The following is an 18891-nucleotide window of genomic DNA, read 5'->3' on the forward strand; positions in this document are numbered from 1 at the left end:
CTTGGTTGCTAAAGACTTCCGTTTATGGAACCTTAGTTTTTTTTGTCCTCCCATGGCACCCAAAGTTGAGGTCTTCTCCAGACTGGTTCACAGAGATATTGAGAATTTGGGTACCTCCGCTCGTTTCCATCATGGCTCCAATCTTACAAGAGATGAACATCAAGTTTTACTATCTTTAACCCCTTAAGGACCAAACTTCTGGAATAAAAGGGAATCATGACATGTCACACATCATATGTCCTTAAGGGGTTAAAGAATAATCATGATCTTGTTGTTAAACCTTCTGACAAAAGTGGAGCCTATGACAGGCTCACACTCTTATGCTGACAACAGGCTCACACACACTTTCTTGACAGGCTCTCGCTTACATACACACACACATACAGACACTCTGACAGGCTCTCACACATACACACACACACTCTGACAGGCTCTACTACAAACACACACACACTCTGACAGTCACACACACTCACTCTGACAGGCTCACACACACATTTTTGTTTTAATTGAAACCCACTCAGTCTCCCTACTTTTGGGAGAGCTGAGTGGGTTTTTTCCTGGGGTCCAGTGGGGCTGCTCTCTTCCTGTGTGCTCCCTCGCGCTCTGTGATGATGCCGGGGCCGGAATTATATCATATTCCGGCTTTCAACATCATTAGACAGCGCGAGGGAGCAGAGAGCAACTGCAGGCAGAGTACTGCTCCCTCGCCCGCCACCCACAATGCTCCAACGGGCTGGTGCCTCCAATATTCCCCATGGAAAAGCAGCCACACTAACTAGAGAGCTGGCAAATCCCAGGTGCCAAGGCGAAATTTCTAGTTGCCGTTTCGACCTGGCGCCTGGGATTTGTCGAGCCCTAACTTACGAGATTTGCCCTAGAGATCCTACACCCTCACTTACTAGGGAAATTGAATCTATAATAGAAGAGGCAACTTCAAATGGAGTTATAGACCAGACTCTAAAAACTTATCTCATAAAAAAATATCCTATTATGCCCACATTTTATATATTGCCGAAGATACACAAAAGGTTGGTAGATCCTACACTGCAACCACTTTATGACTTTCTGGACAGAATACTACAGCCTTTTGTCAGTGATGCCAGATCTTATATACTTGACAGTAGTGATGTTCTTCGTAAGCCCTCCACTTTGAAGATTGATACTCCATGCATACTGTTTACTTGGATCATAGTGAGTCTCTATACGTCTATTACTAATGAGGTGGGCTTGAATACTATTCGAGACGTCAATACACTAACACACAAATTTAATTCTTCATGTTGATTTTGGATTTGTTGCTACAGGGGACCTATTTCTTGTTTGGGAATAGTTATCATGGACAACTTAGGGGCACGACCATGGGCTCTAATATGACTCCATCATATTCCAATTTGTTCATTGAATGTTTTGAAACCAGACACGTGTATGTACATGACTTGTTCATTGCGCATGTGTGTGTCTGGTGGAGATTCACCAACGACATGTTTGGCATATGGTGTGGCACTAGGGAGTAACTTGATACATTTTTGGGGGATATGAACGCTATCTGTGGAGAAATTCAGTTTACCATGGAATGTAGGGTGACTAGTATTAACTTCCTGGACCTTAACCCCTTAAGGACACGACATGTGTGACATGTCATGATTCCCTTTTATTCCAGAAGTTTGGTCCTTAAGGGGTAAAGATTACTCGTAATGGAGATAATTTTTTGACAGATTTTTATACCAAGCCCACAGACATAAATAGCCTACTCTAATTTAATAGTTTCCATCCCCAATGGACTATCTGTTCTCTCCCCTGCAGTCAATACATTAGCGTAGCCAGGAATGTGTCAGACCCCACCACACGATCACAGCGTCTCAATAAGATGAGTGATACCTTCAGCTGCACTCCCTCATTCAGAAAAATAAAAAGTTTTGGGTATGGAGAGAGATTCCTTATTGAGACCTAAACAAAAAACATCTAATAACCGGACCAAGATACCTTTTGTATCTACATTTAATTTACATAGTAACAAAGTGACATACATTGTTCGCAAACATTGGGGGATCTTGAAAAGATGCTTTCTAGATATTAAGGAATTTCAAGCGACTCCTATATTTTCATATTAAAGACCACAGAACATTAAGAACACGTTAGTTCAAGCCGATATTGGCCCTTTGAAAGCAAAAACACAACGATTTATTTCCACACTGGTTTATGGCACAATTCCATGCCATAACTGTAGTTCCTGTAATTCCATCATTAAAGGCGACAAATTCTTTCAACCCCAAATGGGCCCCTCTGCCCCCCCTCCCTACCCTCCCAGCGACGCCCCTTCGAAACATTCTATAAATTAGTCATGTTCCCAGAATCCTGCCCTTAAATTTATAACCCCCCCCCCCCCCCCCCGTGAATCCCTGAGAGTTTATTATTTAGTGAATAACACGGATTTCCTTCTCTGTACGGTGGCACAAAAAAAAGAGCATGGACTAGTATTAAATATGTTGCTAAATGTTTAAGAATTAGAAAAAAACAAAAAACAACAAGAAATGATGGAACAATAAATAAATATTAAAAGATAATAGACTTTAATGATGTGAAATGATCTGCCTAAATAATAGATTTAATATAGATAGGCAGTCTAAAGGTATGGATGCTTTATTGGCAAAGCAAGATGTTTAGGTCTACAATTGTGCATATACATGGTATTCAAGGGACACTATAGTCACCAGAACAACTACAGCTTAATGTAGTTGTTCTGGTGAAAATAATAGCTCCCTTCAGGCATCTTCATGTAAACACTGCCTTTTCAGAGACCAGGCAGTGTTTATATTGCCCCTAGGGACACCTCTAAGTGGTCATTTCTTAGATGGCCACTGGAGGTGTTTCCTGGGTCAGTGCTGCACAGTAAGCAGTCCTGCCGTTCAGCGTCACCACGCTCAGCATGGAGACACTGAATTTTCCTCATAGAGATGCATTGATTCAATGCATCTCTAAGAGGAGGTCCTGATTGGTCAAAACAGCATTTGGCCCCAGGCCGATTTTAGCCAATCCAATGCGTTGGACTGGCTAAAAATCAGCCATTTTGATGATGTCACAAAGAGAGCGTCATAAATAAGGTGAGTTTTATACTTTTATAGGGGGGCTAAAGGAGGGGAGTGGGGGGGGGGGGGGGTGGAGGGGCAGCCACCTATATGGTGTGTTTAGCACTATAGGGTCAGGAATACATGTTTGTGTTCCTCACCCTATAGTGATCCTTTAACATCTTGATCAAAGGAGAAATCTTATTTTGGAGATGAAAGGGATTATTCTCCTTTTTACAGGGCAAGATTGGTCCAAATAGTTTTTTCCTTCTTTTGAATCAACAGCGGAAACAGAGATGGGTAAAAGGCTTAACTATCGACCTCAGTGTTTCGAGCGGCTTTAGTTTATGAAAAATTTTAAATAAAAAAAAATATAGGGAGACTGAGAAACATTCATAAAAACCTTAAATGAGAAATGAAAGCAGATGCTACTCTGCGTGTGTGGTGGAAGGGTGTCATTTTAATCAATATTTAATTAACAGGATAAACTAAAACAATTCAATTTGTTATCAACATCAAATAAGACATCGTATAGTAAGTTTTCTTTATTTGCAATCTTAAAAAATATATTCAAACAAAAGACAGAATGATTGATTAGATCGGTTTACAGTACATAAACTTTGATATATGTTTTACAGTCTTACTACTATATTAATCTGTTTGTTTTCTGAAAAACGGTAAACAAGAAAACTGGAGTCATTGATTAGAATGATACAGTATAGCATGCTTTAAAGGGACACTCTAGGCACCATAACCACCCTGTACCTGAAAGTTGTCGTTTGACAGAATAGGGCTTTAAAGCTCATCGCTCTACACCTATCAGCATGCTGAGGTTCAGGGGACTTGCGCAAACTGTGCTTGCACACATACAGAGGCTGCTGCAGTCCCTTTTATGATTGGTGCACCATTAATCAGACACACAGACTTGTAAGTAATCCCTCCCAGAGAGTACAGTGCGCGCAAGTCTCTTCCACAGCAGTGCTGCTTACCAGCTCATTGGTACGCACACCAGGAAGTGTAATGCGTGGCTCTCTGATTAACACAGCTGGTAGGCAGGGCTCTAAGATCCACTTACAAGCCCTATGTTGTGAGTTTAATAAGTATGTCAGATAAAAACCTACAGGCGCAGGGTCCTAGCGCAATATATAACTTCAATAACTTTGTGATTATGGTACCTAGAGTGCCCCTTTACGTTTTCTTGAATGCAAGATAAGGTGTTTGCTTGGAAGCCCAAGTGATAGAACTATTAAGATATATGCGTTATTTAGCTTAACTTTTCTTTCCTTTCCTCTGTTAAAACCCACAAAGCTTAATCCATAAAGCACCCTAAAAACAAACAGAAAACATACAAAAACAAACACAGTTGCTCATCTATAGTGATGAGTGAATGTATTAAAAGAAAAAAAATATTAATCAATTACCATATAACATGGAATTGTGAGTTTTCAGGACATGCAAAAAACAAACAAAAAAACAAAACAATACGGTTTTGTATTATAACTTTCTTATATATCTTGCACCACCTTTTAATGAACAATTACATCACAGCCTAAGATTCACAAAAGGATCAAATATAAATAAGATACATTCTATAATTTTAAGATAGAACATGAGTAGCCATTCATAAACTAAATTTTAAAGTGGACCCTACTTTGGAAAAGCAAAAGGATTCAGAGAAGGGTGACGTTCCGTTCACACAAAAATCCACTGATTACGGATAGGTTTGTGCAATGTAGAGTAGGTAAGCGTATTAGCGACTAGCCACCACGGTGGCAAGATACGGGGGTTCAGGTCACACAGCTGCCATGCTGCTAGGATTATACAATGCATATTTAGAGTGAAAACTGGATATATACGTTAAGGATAATAAAATATCCAACATTTCCTAAAAACTAAAAACTCCCTTGTACTGGTGGACTGTTATGATGGGAGATTGATCGGAAAAGTCAGAGAAGACTTTCATTTAGCAGAGCGGACTCTCCAATCTGCACACGCCACCTTCAATTGCCACTGATTGCCCCGCCACAGCACCTGGAGGAAGTCTTGAAATGTGAGCCTAAAAATAGGAGAAAAAAAGGATTTTATATTAGAAAATGTATTCTAACAGTTTTGTCTTGCTAACCTTGAGGTGTAACTATATATATAGTGCTTAAATATGAAGCATTGAGTTTGCCAAGTTGGTTCTCATAATGGAGAATTTTCAGACAATACAAATAAATAATTAAGAACAATAATAAAAAAACAATCACTGTTCTACATGAATTTAAACATTAACTTTGAAAACCATTAATGGAAAAACAGTGTTACTGGAATCAATAGATATAATTGACAAGACTACTTTTATCCCTTATCATGCGCAACATGCAATATGTTTCACTCTACTCCAAAGGTTCTGCTGTAAACAATGTAATCACTTGGCTCTGAGAGTCCATTAGCCGTCAATATCAGAAAGCTGACAACTGAACCCCAAGCCCCAGGAAGCATTACAGAGCCTATACAGCTGGTTGCAAGAAAGCAAAGCGAACATTACTTTCTGGTTTGCAGACAGTTCTATCCAGAAGGTACGCAGCCTGTGAATATGCATCAAATTCAGGTAAATTTTATTTTATATATTTTTTATGCATTATCAATGAAATACATTCGAAATAATAGATCATATCACTTAACCAAGCAAGTTAACGGCATACACCAGTGCCACGCTGGGCATTATAGGATTGGCTTCCACAGATTGGAAATTACGGCTATATGTAATGGACAGAATGATGGTTAATATATTCATTTATCCCTACTTGTTGACACACACAGTCCTAATCAGCAAATTGATTCTCAGGTTGCAGGCCAGATTGCTTTAGTCAACTTAATGAGACAGGAAAGTGCCTTTAATAAATGAGACAAAAATATCACACAAGTACATATATCCCAAAAGGATTTCTCTTATTACATTAGACTTGAAAACAAAACCAAGATATATTAGTTGTTAAAAGACTTTCCTTGTAATTATTAACCCAGGCACATACAGCGTAATGTAGTGGTTCTGGTGTCTATAGCCTGTCCCTGCAGGCTTTTTCAATGTAAACACTGCCATTTCAAAGAAAAGGCAGTGTTTATATTGCTGACTAGTCATGGCTAGTGGCAGTCACCAGAGGTGCTTCCTAGTCCGGTACTGCACAGTGTTCAGTGTCTTCGCATTCTGCATGGAGACACTGAACGTCCCCCATAGAGATACATTGAAATTTAGGTCACGAGGATGACTGTACACCTCATAATTTAAAACAACAAAAAAATGAAATTAGTGGGAATTACGCTCTCGAGCAGTACCTCTCACTAATCTCTGATAGCACTGTCCTAATGTTGCCCTTATAGTATAGTCCTTCCCTTTACCCACTACATTACCCTAGAACAGCACATTAAGCCCTACATTTTGGTAAACTCCATTATGGCAGCAGCATTCTGCATTTCCTCCTTGGTGATGGACACTCGGACACCTTTATGCAGACTTTATACGGTGAGGCCTTCCTGTGAACAGTAGTGGTGCCACAAAAGATTCCTGAAAGGGCAGTGTTGAAGCCAGCCAGGGCTTGAGTCACAAAGACCATCAGAGAACCACATTGAAGGCCATTGACTTGGTGCTACAGCAAACAAGAACAAGTTTGCCAGCTTTAGTAAGCGGACTCCTGACAGTGCATCTTCAACTTAACGAGGATGGAGATATACCACATCGACAATGCCAACGTCAAGCTGGCAATACAGACAGTGGAGTGGAAAGTGTGCCCAATATCTGAAAGTAGCGTCTTTGGACCCTTTCCAATTTCTGGTCTATGAGGTCCTTGCATGACAAACTATCCTCCAAATGAATAGGAGCCTTCTTGACTACTGTAGTGATAGCCCCATCTACATTATGGACAGTGTCTGAAACACTACTCTTAGGGTTGCCAGGTATTTCTCAGTAGTATCTCTCAGGTATTTGAGGCTGCCTAGCCGGTGCCGGTATTGCAGTAATACCGGCAATACAAATGTCAGTCTCAGGATAAACAGTAATTATTCTGCAATACCAGCGCCGGCCAGTAAGGGTAACTGTGTGTGTGTGGAGAGAGGTAGAGATAAGAAGTTATAGCATCTCCCTCCCCGCCTCTCTCTACTCACTGATCAGCGGGGGAGCAGCTCTGCACAGAGAGTCCAGACAGCAGCTCTGAGCTTGCAGAGACAGCCAACAACTCAGGTAAGTGTGGGATGGGGAGAAAGGCTGCAGGGAGACATGGGGACACAGACACTAAGGGAAACTGTGAGAGATGGAGACGGTGAGAGACTTGGGGACACTGAAACACTAGGGCGCACTTGGAGACCTGGGGACACTGAGACACTAGGGGAAACTTTGAGACATGGGGACACAGACATTGGGAAACTGGGAGACATGGGGACACAGACACTGGGGAACATGGGGACCCTGAGACAATAGGGACACAGTTGCCCCAAGTCTCTCAGTGTCCCCATGTCTCCCAGCCAGTGTCGCTAGTGTCTCTCAGTGTTCCAATGTCTCCCGGTGTCTCTCAGTGTCTCTAGTGTTTGTGTCCCTAGTCTCTCAGCGTCCCCATGTATCTCAGTATCCCCATGTCTCTCCCAGTGTCCCCATGTTTCTCCCAGTGTCCCCATGTCTCTAAGTGTCCCCTAGTGCCCTAGTGACATGGGGACACTGGGAGACATGGGGATACCAACACTAGGGGACACTGGGCGACATGGGAACACTGAGACACTAGGGGACACAGAGAGACATGGGGACACTTGGCAACTTTAAGACCTGGGGGACATGGGGCACTCTGTGTTTCCTAGTTTTCCAAATTCCCTTAGTCTCTCAGTATCTTAAGTGTCCCAATGTCTCCCAGTGTCTCAGTGTCCCCTAGTATAAAATAAAAAAAATCTCAGGCACCCTCTGTGATAGATCTAAGCAGGTTTATTGGACATCGCAACGTTTCGACCTGTACCCAGGTCTTTATCAAGTCTCCAGTGTCCCCTATGTATCACAGTGTCTCCTATGTATCACATTGTCTCAGTGCCCCATGTCACCCAGTGTCCCCTCATGTCTCAGAGTCACCCAGTGTCTTCATGTTTCTAAGTGTCCCCAGGTCTCCCAGTGTCCCAATGTCCCCCCTAGTGTCCTAGTGACATGGGGACACTGGGAGAAATGGGACACAGACACTAAGGGACTGGGAGACATAGGGACACAGACATGCCTCCTTTTGGAGTATGTTCGCCCCTTTCAGCAGTTCTGGCTATGTGATTTGCGTCAGTGGCCCACTCTTTTACCCCGTCCATAGACTTCCTGCTTTACTGGACACTGCTGTTAGGGGGTATGGATTTACTTGAATGATGAAAGCATGAGCTTAGCATAGGTTATGTGTTTTCTCATAGCTGCATTGTATGAGTTTCCCTCCAGCACCATCTTCACCAGATAAATACCGCTTGGGAGGTAGGACTGTTTTAGTGTTTTTGGTCGATAAGATTTTGTAATTAGGCCCATCATAATTGTCAGCACCAGGCTCACTGGGCTCCTAATCAGACCAGGTATACTCTTCTTAAAAACAATAATTCTATATGATGCTTTGCATGATGACGTTATTTGGCAATACCAGGGAGCCCTTCTTTGTCATAATATAGGCCCATATAACAGTTTTTGTTACACCTGTGAACATTAAGCTGGATATATGCAGAGAATAGTTAAATTAAAGAAGTACTGCAGATGTACATTAATATATACAAAATACTAACACTACAAATCAGCAGATTTTGTAACTTCTTCAATGAGATCTTAATAAATCAGAAAGTGGTCTAAGGATTCTTGTTACTCCCTTAGCTTTCTAGACAGGTACTACAATGTAAATTTCAAATTATTAATGTAGCAAATAAGTGTGTGTTCTCTGGGCAGGGCTGCCATCAGAAATTTTGGGGCCCCTGACACAGCTCAAGTTCTGGGCCCACCTCCGAGATCGCCCACCGGGCTGCCCCAAAGTCTGCCCTCGGAGACTGCCCGAGTCCACCCACGGATGAAGTATGTGTGTACTGAATATGGTGTGTGTGTATAGTGGATGTAGAATGTATAAAGTGGATGCAGAGTGTGTGTGTGTGTCATGGGTGCAGTGTGAATAGTGGATGCAGATTGTATGTTTGTATAGTGGATGTAGTGTTTGTGTGTATAGTAAATGCAGAGTGTGTGTTTGTGTAGTGGATATAGTGTGTGTAGTGAATGCAGAGTGTGTGTGTTTGTGTAGTGTATGTAGTGTGTGTATAGTGAATGCAGAGTGTGTGTTTGTGTAGTGGTTGCAGTGTGTATAGTGAATGCAGAGTGTGTGTTTGTGTAAGGATGTAGTGTGTAGTAACTGCAGAGTGTGTGTTTGTGTAGTGGTTGCAGTGTGGTATAGTGACTGCAGAGTGTGTGTTTGTGTAAGGATGTAGTGTGTGTGGTGACTGCAGAGTGTGTGTTTGTGTAAGGATGTAATGTGTGTGGTGACTGCAGAGTGTGTGTTTGTGTAAGGATGTAGTGTGTGTAAATGTTGTAGTATATACGTGCCGCGGTTGTCAGAGTGTTGCCACAGGTTACCATGGCAACGCTCTGATGACTGCGGCACTTGCGAGACTTAGAGCAGAGCAGTTAGGAAATGGAGATGGGAGTCTGCTTGGCCCCCTGCAGTAACAGGTAGCTAGGAGCCCACAAATGCACAAATATATAGGGGTAATCGCACATAAGTAATGTGGGGACCGGGACTCCCTGAGCAGTCCGGGTCCCACAAGGGCGCCGGGCCCATGACAACCGTCATAGCTGTTATGCCCTGATGGCGGCCCTGTCTCTGGGTGCTGGGTAGAGTCACTGGTTTTGTCAAACTGATTCCAACCTTTTTACAAAGAGCCGGGAGACGGTGCCCCAAGGATTACTGACATCATAAACATCATTATGACCAGTAGTGGCTATGGTGCTTAGATTGACCCATCGACTGTAATCACAAACTACCACTTTGCAGCCTCTCGGAATAATACAGCTATACTTAGACATGTTATGTTCAGGAGACGTGATGCTAAGGCACATTTTTGAAACAAAAAAAGTAAATGCTTCAGGTTGAATGGAGAGGGCAAAAACAAGTTGGGGCATTATGGAGATAGAGAAATGAATGAAGCATAAATGGCTACTTTCCTATCTAGACATGAACATCTACCAAATTCTGTTTACACTTTCTTGTGGAGAAATTCTGGGCATGTTAAGGGACATATTTACAAAATATCGGTTATGGGAAGTTGCAAAATTTAGGTCACTATCATTGGAGGTCATTTTTCTGCATGGCTATTGTTAACCTTCATTCTGAAACATTGGTATTTCGCTCAACCGCCAAACCTCAGCTCTGTAGTTACTGAAAAGGATGACTTTCACGAATGGCTATAAATAAAAAGTGAGAAAAGGAAAATAAAAAAGCGCGATGTATCTTAAGAAATAAAACCTGTTTAAAGAGAAAACAAAAAAAACATGCAAAGATACAGATGTTTCTTTGATGGTGGAGAAAGAGGCAGAGACAATTCTTAGACAAGCACCGTCACTTTAATTCGATTTGAAAGCAAAGCATTCCAATGGCAGAATGAAGTGTAATACACAGAAAATATTTAATCCTTTGCTACCGAAGGAGCCATGTGCTATTTTCAGACCAGCATGCCCCCTTCGCAATCTATTCTTGCTTGCAATCCTCCAGAACTCCTGCCTTTACGACAGCACAGATTATGGTTTAAATCAATATAGAACTCAAGCCCCTGCATTTTTAAATTTACACTGGAAAGTGCTTCTGGCAAAGAAGCCAGAGAGAAAGAATAAAGAGAGGATTAACTCTCTTAGGAAGGTCAAAACCATCATTTCGAGAGGGACAGAGAATAGCAGCTGTTTCTGTCATCCCAATCAAGGTTACCAACTCGAGAATCTAATAGCAATGTGAAAACAATGTACACCAGATGTCAGGAGACACACTTTTTTCCTGTTACATTAGTATGCGCTGGGGCCATAATCTGCCTTAAACATATTTACTATGTAATTATTATTATTTATAAATTACCAACAAATTCCGCAGCGCTGTACAATAGGATGTCTAGTGTCTTTTTGAACATAACCGCAATCTGAAATGAACACTGTGTTACCCTAAAGAGACTGCAAGCATATTGGTAAAGCAAGACTACATAATATTACGGAAGGACGTGCAGTGCAGGTAAAAAAACTGCAACATTTAATAAAACCGAATGTTCCAGGCAGCGTTCGGGTCAGTATGCACTGCGAGCTGTATAAAAAGACAGATGGAAATAAGTTGTGAATTAAATTGCACTTTGCCCCTGTCATTGACAGCTGCCATTTGTAGTGTTAATGCCTTGCCTTCAGCACATCTATCAACCTACTTGATCAGTGTTAACCTACATCAGTGTTAACGTATAGAATAATATATCTTCACTTGAACAACTCCATCTTTGTTAAACCAGATGATGCATTTATCGAAGACCAGGTTTAAAATTCCAGTAAATCAGGAGCTGGAAGCTCAGAGTACTGTGAGCAGGTTGTTATTTTGTTGGTTAATTAGATTGTGGTTTACAAGCAGTAAACAACATTTATGTATCATTAAGTATCCAAGTTTACCATCATTCTTGTACAGACATTTCCAGAGATATTAAAGGATCACTATAGGGTCAGGAACACAAACATGTATTCCTGACCCTATAGTGTTAACACCACCATCTAGCCCCCCTGGGCCCCTCATAAATATAGTAAACATCTTACTGTATTCAAGCCTGAAGTTGTAAATCTGCATGCTGTTAGACTCAGAAAAACAAGCAGTATGCTGACATGTAGCCTGATCCAATCACAGTGCTTCCCCATAGGATTGGCTGAGACTGACAGGGAGGCAGATCAGGGGCAGAGCCAGCATGATTCAAACACAGCCCTGACCAATCAGCATCTCCTCATAGAGATGAATTGAATCAATGAATCTCTATGACGAAAGTTCAGTGTCTGCATGCAGAGGGAGGAGATACTGAATCAGTTTATTAACTCACAGTTTAGTAGCTCACGTTCTGCCCTAGCATTATCTAGTGTTCATAATATGGGCTAACATACATGCAGCTGATATGCCTCTGACGTGGCATTGGTTAAAACTAAACAATTATGCATTATGTGTGCAGCTGAAAAGACTGCTAATCTTAAGTGGGATCAATAACATAACATTTTTAACTTGCTATAATTTTCTTGTGTTTGTGTATGGCGAGCAGTAAACAGCATGCCTAGTGGTCTGCAAGCAGGGCCGGACTGGGGATACAAAGCAGCCCTGGATAAAAAATTTATGCCAGCCCCATAAGTCACTGCGCCATATATTGTCGCGTGTAACATGTAAGGCTATGTCTTGCCATGACAGATGATTGAGTAATATATATATATGCATGTCGCTACAGGCTTTTCAACGTAAACACTGATTTTTCAGAGAAAAGGCAGTGTTTACATTGCTTCAAAGTGACACCGCTAGTGACAGTCACTCAGACGGTCACTAGAGGTGCTTCCTGTGTCAGTGCATGTACATTCAGGGCCTCCACACTCTGTAGGTGCTGAACGTTCCCCATAGAGATACATTGATTCAATGCATCTCTATGAGGAGAGGCTGATTGGTGTAACGTTTTGCAGCCAATCAAATGGCAAAGCATTGGATTGGCTGAGATCATCAAGCTTGATGATCTCAGTCATAGAGGCAGGGCCAGTCGAGGGGAGACCAGCTCGCTGCGTGGGGAAAAAAAAGGTGAGCAAAAACACTATTTTTAAACACACATATACACCATGACAGACACAGAAACACACATATACCATGACACAGACAGACACACACCCCATGACAGAGACACACACACACACCATACAGACAGACACCATGACACAGACAGACACACATATACCATGACACACACACCATGATGGACAGACACACACACCATGATGGACAGACACACCATGACACAGACATACACACACACCATGACGGACAGACACACCATGACACAGACATACACACACACCATGACAGACAGACACACACACACACACACACACCATACAGACAGACACCATGACACAGACAGACACACACACATATACCATGACACACACCCCATGACGGACAGACACACACAGACATACACACACCATACAGACAGACACCATAACACAGACAGACACACACACCATACAGATACACACCATGACACACACACACACACACACATATACCATGACACACACACCATGACACAGACAGACACACACCATGACACAGACAGACACACACACACCATACAGACACACACACCATGACACAGACACACACACACACCATACAGACACACACACACACACACACACCATGACACACACACACACACACCATACAGACACACACACCATGACACAGACATACACACACACCATGACGGACAGACACACACACACACACACCATACAGACACACACACCATGACACAGACACACACACCATACAGACACACACACCATACAGACACACACACACAAACACACACCATACAGACACACACACCATGACACAGACACACACACACACCATACAGACAGACACCATGACACAGACAGACACACACACACACACACCATACAGACAGACACCATGACACAGACAGACACCATAACACAGACAGACACACACACACCTACCTGCCAGGGGGTCGTGCAGTGCAGGAGGCTGCTGGGGCAGGGGCACCTGTGCTGGCGACCGCTGGGGCAGGTCTGCTGGCGGCCGCTGGGGCAGGTCTGCTGGCGGCCGCTGGGGCAGGTCTGCTGGCGGCCGCTGGGGCAGGTCTGCTGGCGGCCGTTGGGGCAGGTCTGCTGGCGGCCGCTGGGGCAGGTCTGCTGGCGGCCGCTGGGGGACTTGCACTGGCGGCCGCTGGGGGAGCTGCGCTGGCTCTGCTCTCCTGCCCTCGCGCTGCTGAATGAGACCGGTGCCGAAATATGACGTCATATTCCGGCACCGGTCTCATTCAGCTGCACGCTGGGAGAGCAGAGCCAGCGCAGCTCCCCCAGCGGCCGCCAGTGCAAGTCCCCCAGCGGCCGCCAGCAGACCTGCCCCAGCGGCCGGCAGCAGACCCAGGTGTCTGCCCGGCCCCAGGTGCCGACGGCCCACCGGGAAATTTCCCGGTATCCCGGTGGGCCAGTCCGGCCCTGTCTGCAAGATGCATGCACGTTTATCTCGAAATACACGAGTTGCGCTTAGCGTTTTTCAGTATTAAGTTATACGGATGCTAGTAAGCTCATTCGTGTTCTGCGCTTGTCATGGTACTTAAACAGAAAACAATTTTGCTTTTAAGAGTTATAGACAATGCTAAGCAGCTGATAAACTTATGGAAATTTCTATTATGCTATAAACTTAGAGAAAACAAACATGCTTTGCTTATTAGAAGCTGAGTCTATGATGGAGATAGTCACTGTGGTCTGGTGTTCTCCCTGGTGTCAGCCGATGCCTTCTTTCATTTGTCGGCAGAGGAATGTCTGTGGATTCCTGTGGTCCGCAGTTGTATAGGTGTGGGTGGGATTGTCACTCCAGCCCCGGTCTGGTGTGCAGGCCTGCGTCTCTTGGCTGCAAACTTGGCCGTTTCTGGGGCCCGAGCGTTCTCCCTGTTTATTAGGGTCGGAGGCTCTGGCTGTCAGTCTTCGCTTGTGGTGCCTGTGTCTCCGTGCTTGTGGGCGGTGTGTGCGGGCTTTCGGCTCTGAGGTCTGCTGCCCTGGTGGGCCAGGGGGAGTATGAGTGGACTGGCTTGGTAGCTTTGCGCCTAAGGGTTTCCCCCTCACCTCTTGCCGCCCCCTAAATCCCCTATATAAAAACTCTTGCAATAGAAAATGGTGGTGCTCATCTAAAGTACCACTAAAAAAGCATAATGTACGGTATAAAATGCAGGAAACAGTTCGAGGTTACCGCTTGGTTAATTCACCACTGTGATCCACTAAGTGCACTTGAGCTAGGTGAGGTGACTTGTCCTTCTAAAGCATGCCAAATGCTGCTCCCACGGAGATGAAGTCCATAATCCTCAAGATAGCAGGCTAGAAAGCTGCAACCACCAGCAACGCGTGTGCCCCAGTCAATGAGGCTCTCTCAAGATAGGTGCTGCGGCCGATCTTAGGCCTTTTATATCCCATGCCCTGTTCGGGATAGTCGTGATCCACAAAGGTATAAAACTTTTATGCCAAGACAGGTAGACCTTCTAAATGATTCAAATCAGGGTCAGATTTCTCACATGTCTTTCTAACTTTCTGTATAGCTAATAAGCATGCTCAGATAGAAAAACATACTCCGTGTCTGACAGTAGAAATTACATTAACATTTCATATAGTGTCACAAACTCCCACTTGGACCTGAGAGTAGACATACTTTTACATACAGTAAAAACATACACACGATTATATTGGCTCTCAGGTCCAGGACACTCCCATCCAAAATAGGTCCATCCCTCCCCTTTGCCTGGGAGATAATGGAGTCAGCACTCAATTAAACTCAATTATCTCCTGGTACAGAAAACACATTTTTACAAAACCCCCAAAATACCTTGAAACACACAAAATCCCCACAAAAGTTACATCCCCTAATACCCCCGGTCTGGGTGTCCAACATATACAAAAATCACCCAAATCGGTTCAGGGGTTTAGGAATTTCCTGGAAGTCATAATTTGACCGACCGCATGCATGGTCCCATGCCCAAAACAGTTCCAGAGAATCAGGGCTTGCGGTCAGTCTAGTTTGGTAGTTTAAAAACCGAACAAACTACCGAACCTTGTTCATGGGAACGTTTACACCGAACAGTGCCCTTCCAAGTTGGGTAGAACCAAACGCAGGTGATCCTGGAAGTCCAGCAGTGTTCGGGAGTTTCAGTATCCAAAAACAGTTCCATGAACTCGACGGCCAAACACCGCTGCCTGCGTTCGCGGGAACCAGATGGCCGCCCCCTCTTGGCCACCCAGACGAACACTTAGAACACTGCGGTGGAAAGTGTTACAAACTGTCAATTAGGCTTAACAGGCTCCCGGGTTGTGTCTGTTCGCGCGGCTGATCGGGAACCGAACCATATAATCCCAATTGCACGAACAGAGCATTTTTAAAGTATTTTTAGCCAGGTCTATTGCAGGGGGCCATAGTCCAGAGGCAGGAGGCTGACCAAAGGTATAACCATTTCATTCATATCCCAGTAGAAGTGCTAAACGGCCATGACACAGGGATCTATCACAAGCTTCTGCACAGTGTATTACAACTGGAAACAAATAGACAGAGCTTTACGCTTTTCAATAAAGTAAATCTGTCCAAATTTCATGTAAAACGCCAACTATCTGCATTGCTGCAAAGTGTGAAATTCATCACCTTCTACAGCTGGTTCTAATCCCTCTTTTTTACATTATAAAAGGTATGTGCTGCTTTGTATAAGAAGCAAGTTATGGAATTGACCAAAAGACAACATATTTCTATAGAAAACAGAAGTGCCGAGATCCATAGGAATTTAAAGGTATAATGCTTTTTACCAACCCAAAAAAAAAAAGCAACCAAATCTGCAGGGTTATTTACTAAATTGAGAATTGATGGAAATTTAAGTGAATTTCAAAACTTACGCCAAAGTAGCCAAGTTAGAAAAAAATCATTTTAAGTAATTTCTGTTTTCACTTTCACTATTTTGGCTTACAAGACATGAAAGTTCAGATAAGAAGAGAGAAAAACGAGCAGATCATATTGAATTAAGAATGCAGTGCAAAAGAATCTTCGTTTGCGTAAATATTCAGAGCACCATAATCACTGCAGCAATACATTGTGAATTGTTAGGAACTCAAAGTGAAAAGTTTGGGCCAAAATATTTAAGCTGAACGCATAGCGGACTTGGAGAATTTTTCAAACTTGGCAATTTCGGCACGCAAGTTAAAATTAGCTTTGAATTCTTAATAATTTACACTTTCATGAATAAACTTTATTATGCCCATATCCAGTTTATAAATATCTTAAGAAAAATAGTAAATAGTGAAGACGCAGGAAAATATAAAATGAATGCGGTTTTTGGGCATTGTGGAAAAATATAAGGTAATTGCAAAAGTTAGGCCAAAATACACAAATTGCTAAAATTTTGATGTTTTTTTCCTAATTTCCTTGTTGTAGCCTAGAATGTAAAATGTCCTTGACAGCTCGCAGTGTACTGCTGGCAGCCGGCACAGGAGGGAGGACCCGGGGGAGCTCTAACCTGCAGCTCCGCCGGGTTCTACTCTACGAGGTTACCACGGCAACGCTCCGAATCTTGTGAGAGTGAAATCTAGCAGCTCCTGAGGCTACTAGAGTTCACTCTCACCACTGGGACCACCAGGGCTTGCCCACTGGACCACCAGGATTTAAAGGAAATGTCCCCCCTCTCAGGCAAAGGTAAGCAGGAAGGGGGGATATCAAAATTACTATTTTTCTTTTAATTAAAAAAAATATATATATATATATATAGATTTACTACTCTACCCTCCAACCCCACAGACCCACAATCATTCTCCCCTATATACACACACACACACACACACTGCCCCCATACAAACACACACACTGCCCCCATGCGCGCACATAAACTACCCTTATATACACACACGCACCGCCCCCTATACCCACACACACGCACTGTCCCCTATACCCACACACACGCACTGCCCCCTATACCCACACACACGCACTGCCCCCTATACCCACACACACGCACTGCCCCCTATACCCACACACACACACACTGCCCCCTCTACCCACACACACACACTGCCCCCTCTACCCACACACATACACTGCCCCCTCTACCCACACACATACACTGCCCCCTCTACCCACACACATACACTGCCCCCTCTACCCACACACATACACTGCCCCCCTCTACCCACACACATACACTGCCCCCTCTACCCACACACATACACTGCCCCCTCTACCCACACACATACACTGCCCCCTCTACCCACACACTTCCCCCATACACACACACACACACACACTGCCCTCATACACACACACACTGCCCTTATACACACACACACTGCCCTCATACACACACACACTGCCCTCATACACACACACACTGCCCTCATACACACACACACAGCACCCCCCTCCAGCCCCCCCTCCACACATACCATTGGATTTTATTTCTGGTTGATGCCAGTTCGCAAAATGTTTCTCCTCTTTTCGCCAGTCCCCGGATGCTAAAAGGTTGCAGAACACTGATCTAGCCGACTAAGAAAGATGCAAAGAATAGGCACATTAAGGAAATACACCTGTCCAAAGCATACTTCTCCCATGGCCCACAAACTACTGTGGAGGAGTTTTCTAAATATTACTCAGAGCTATGCAATGGAACCAACCACTGGCACATGCTGCATTAATGTAAAGTAGAGGTTAGAAGTTCCTGGAAAACCAACCCATATATGTCTAACGAAGGAGGGTAACTGATAAGCATAAAGAATACTATACCACTGGTAAAGTGTACTGTGTAAAGTTTCCCCCTTACAAAGTGAAAGGTGATTGGTATAATGGGATGGTATACCACTTACAGGCACACACACACATAGACAGGTATCTTACTCCATTATGTTCTGGAGAGGGGAGGAGTGGAGGCTTGCAGTCCATGTCTAGCAGTTGGGGAAGCAGGTACTCCTTCCTGCTTTCCCCATCAGTGCACAGCATATCTGGGCAGCAGGTAGAGGTCGCATTTCGCGCCGAGTCTCACCTGCAGTGGCACTGGGTCT

The 18891-nt window shown here is 43.7% G+C and overlaps 1 protein-coding gene across 4 annotated transcripts in view; it reads right to left on the bottom strand.

Annotated features, from left to right (window-relative positions):
• Nucleotides 1-3598: 3598 nt before the first annotated feature.
• TASP1 (taspase 1) overlaps nucleotides 3599-18891 on the bottom strand; it is a 168385-nt gene continuing 153092 nt past the window's right edge. For all 4 annotated transcript variants that reach the window (XM_063444031.1, XM_063444030.1, XM_063444032.1 and 1 more), the window contains exon 15: nucleotides 3599-5124. In XM_063444031.1, coding sequence (XP_063300101.1) covers nucleotides 5032-5124 — 93 coding nt within the window. In that variant the 3' untranslated portion in view covers nucleotides 3599-5031. The remainder of the gene's footprint in view (nucleotides 5125-18891) is intronic.

Source organism: Pelobates fuscus, chromosome 2 (assembly GCF_036172605.1).
Source record: "Pelobates fuscus isolate aPelFus1 chromosome 2, aPelFus1.pri, whole genome shotgun sequence".
NCBI classification, from domain to species: domain Eukaryota; kingdom Metazoa; phylum Chordata; class Amphibia; order Anura; family Pelobatidae; genus Pelobates; species Pelobates fuscus.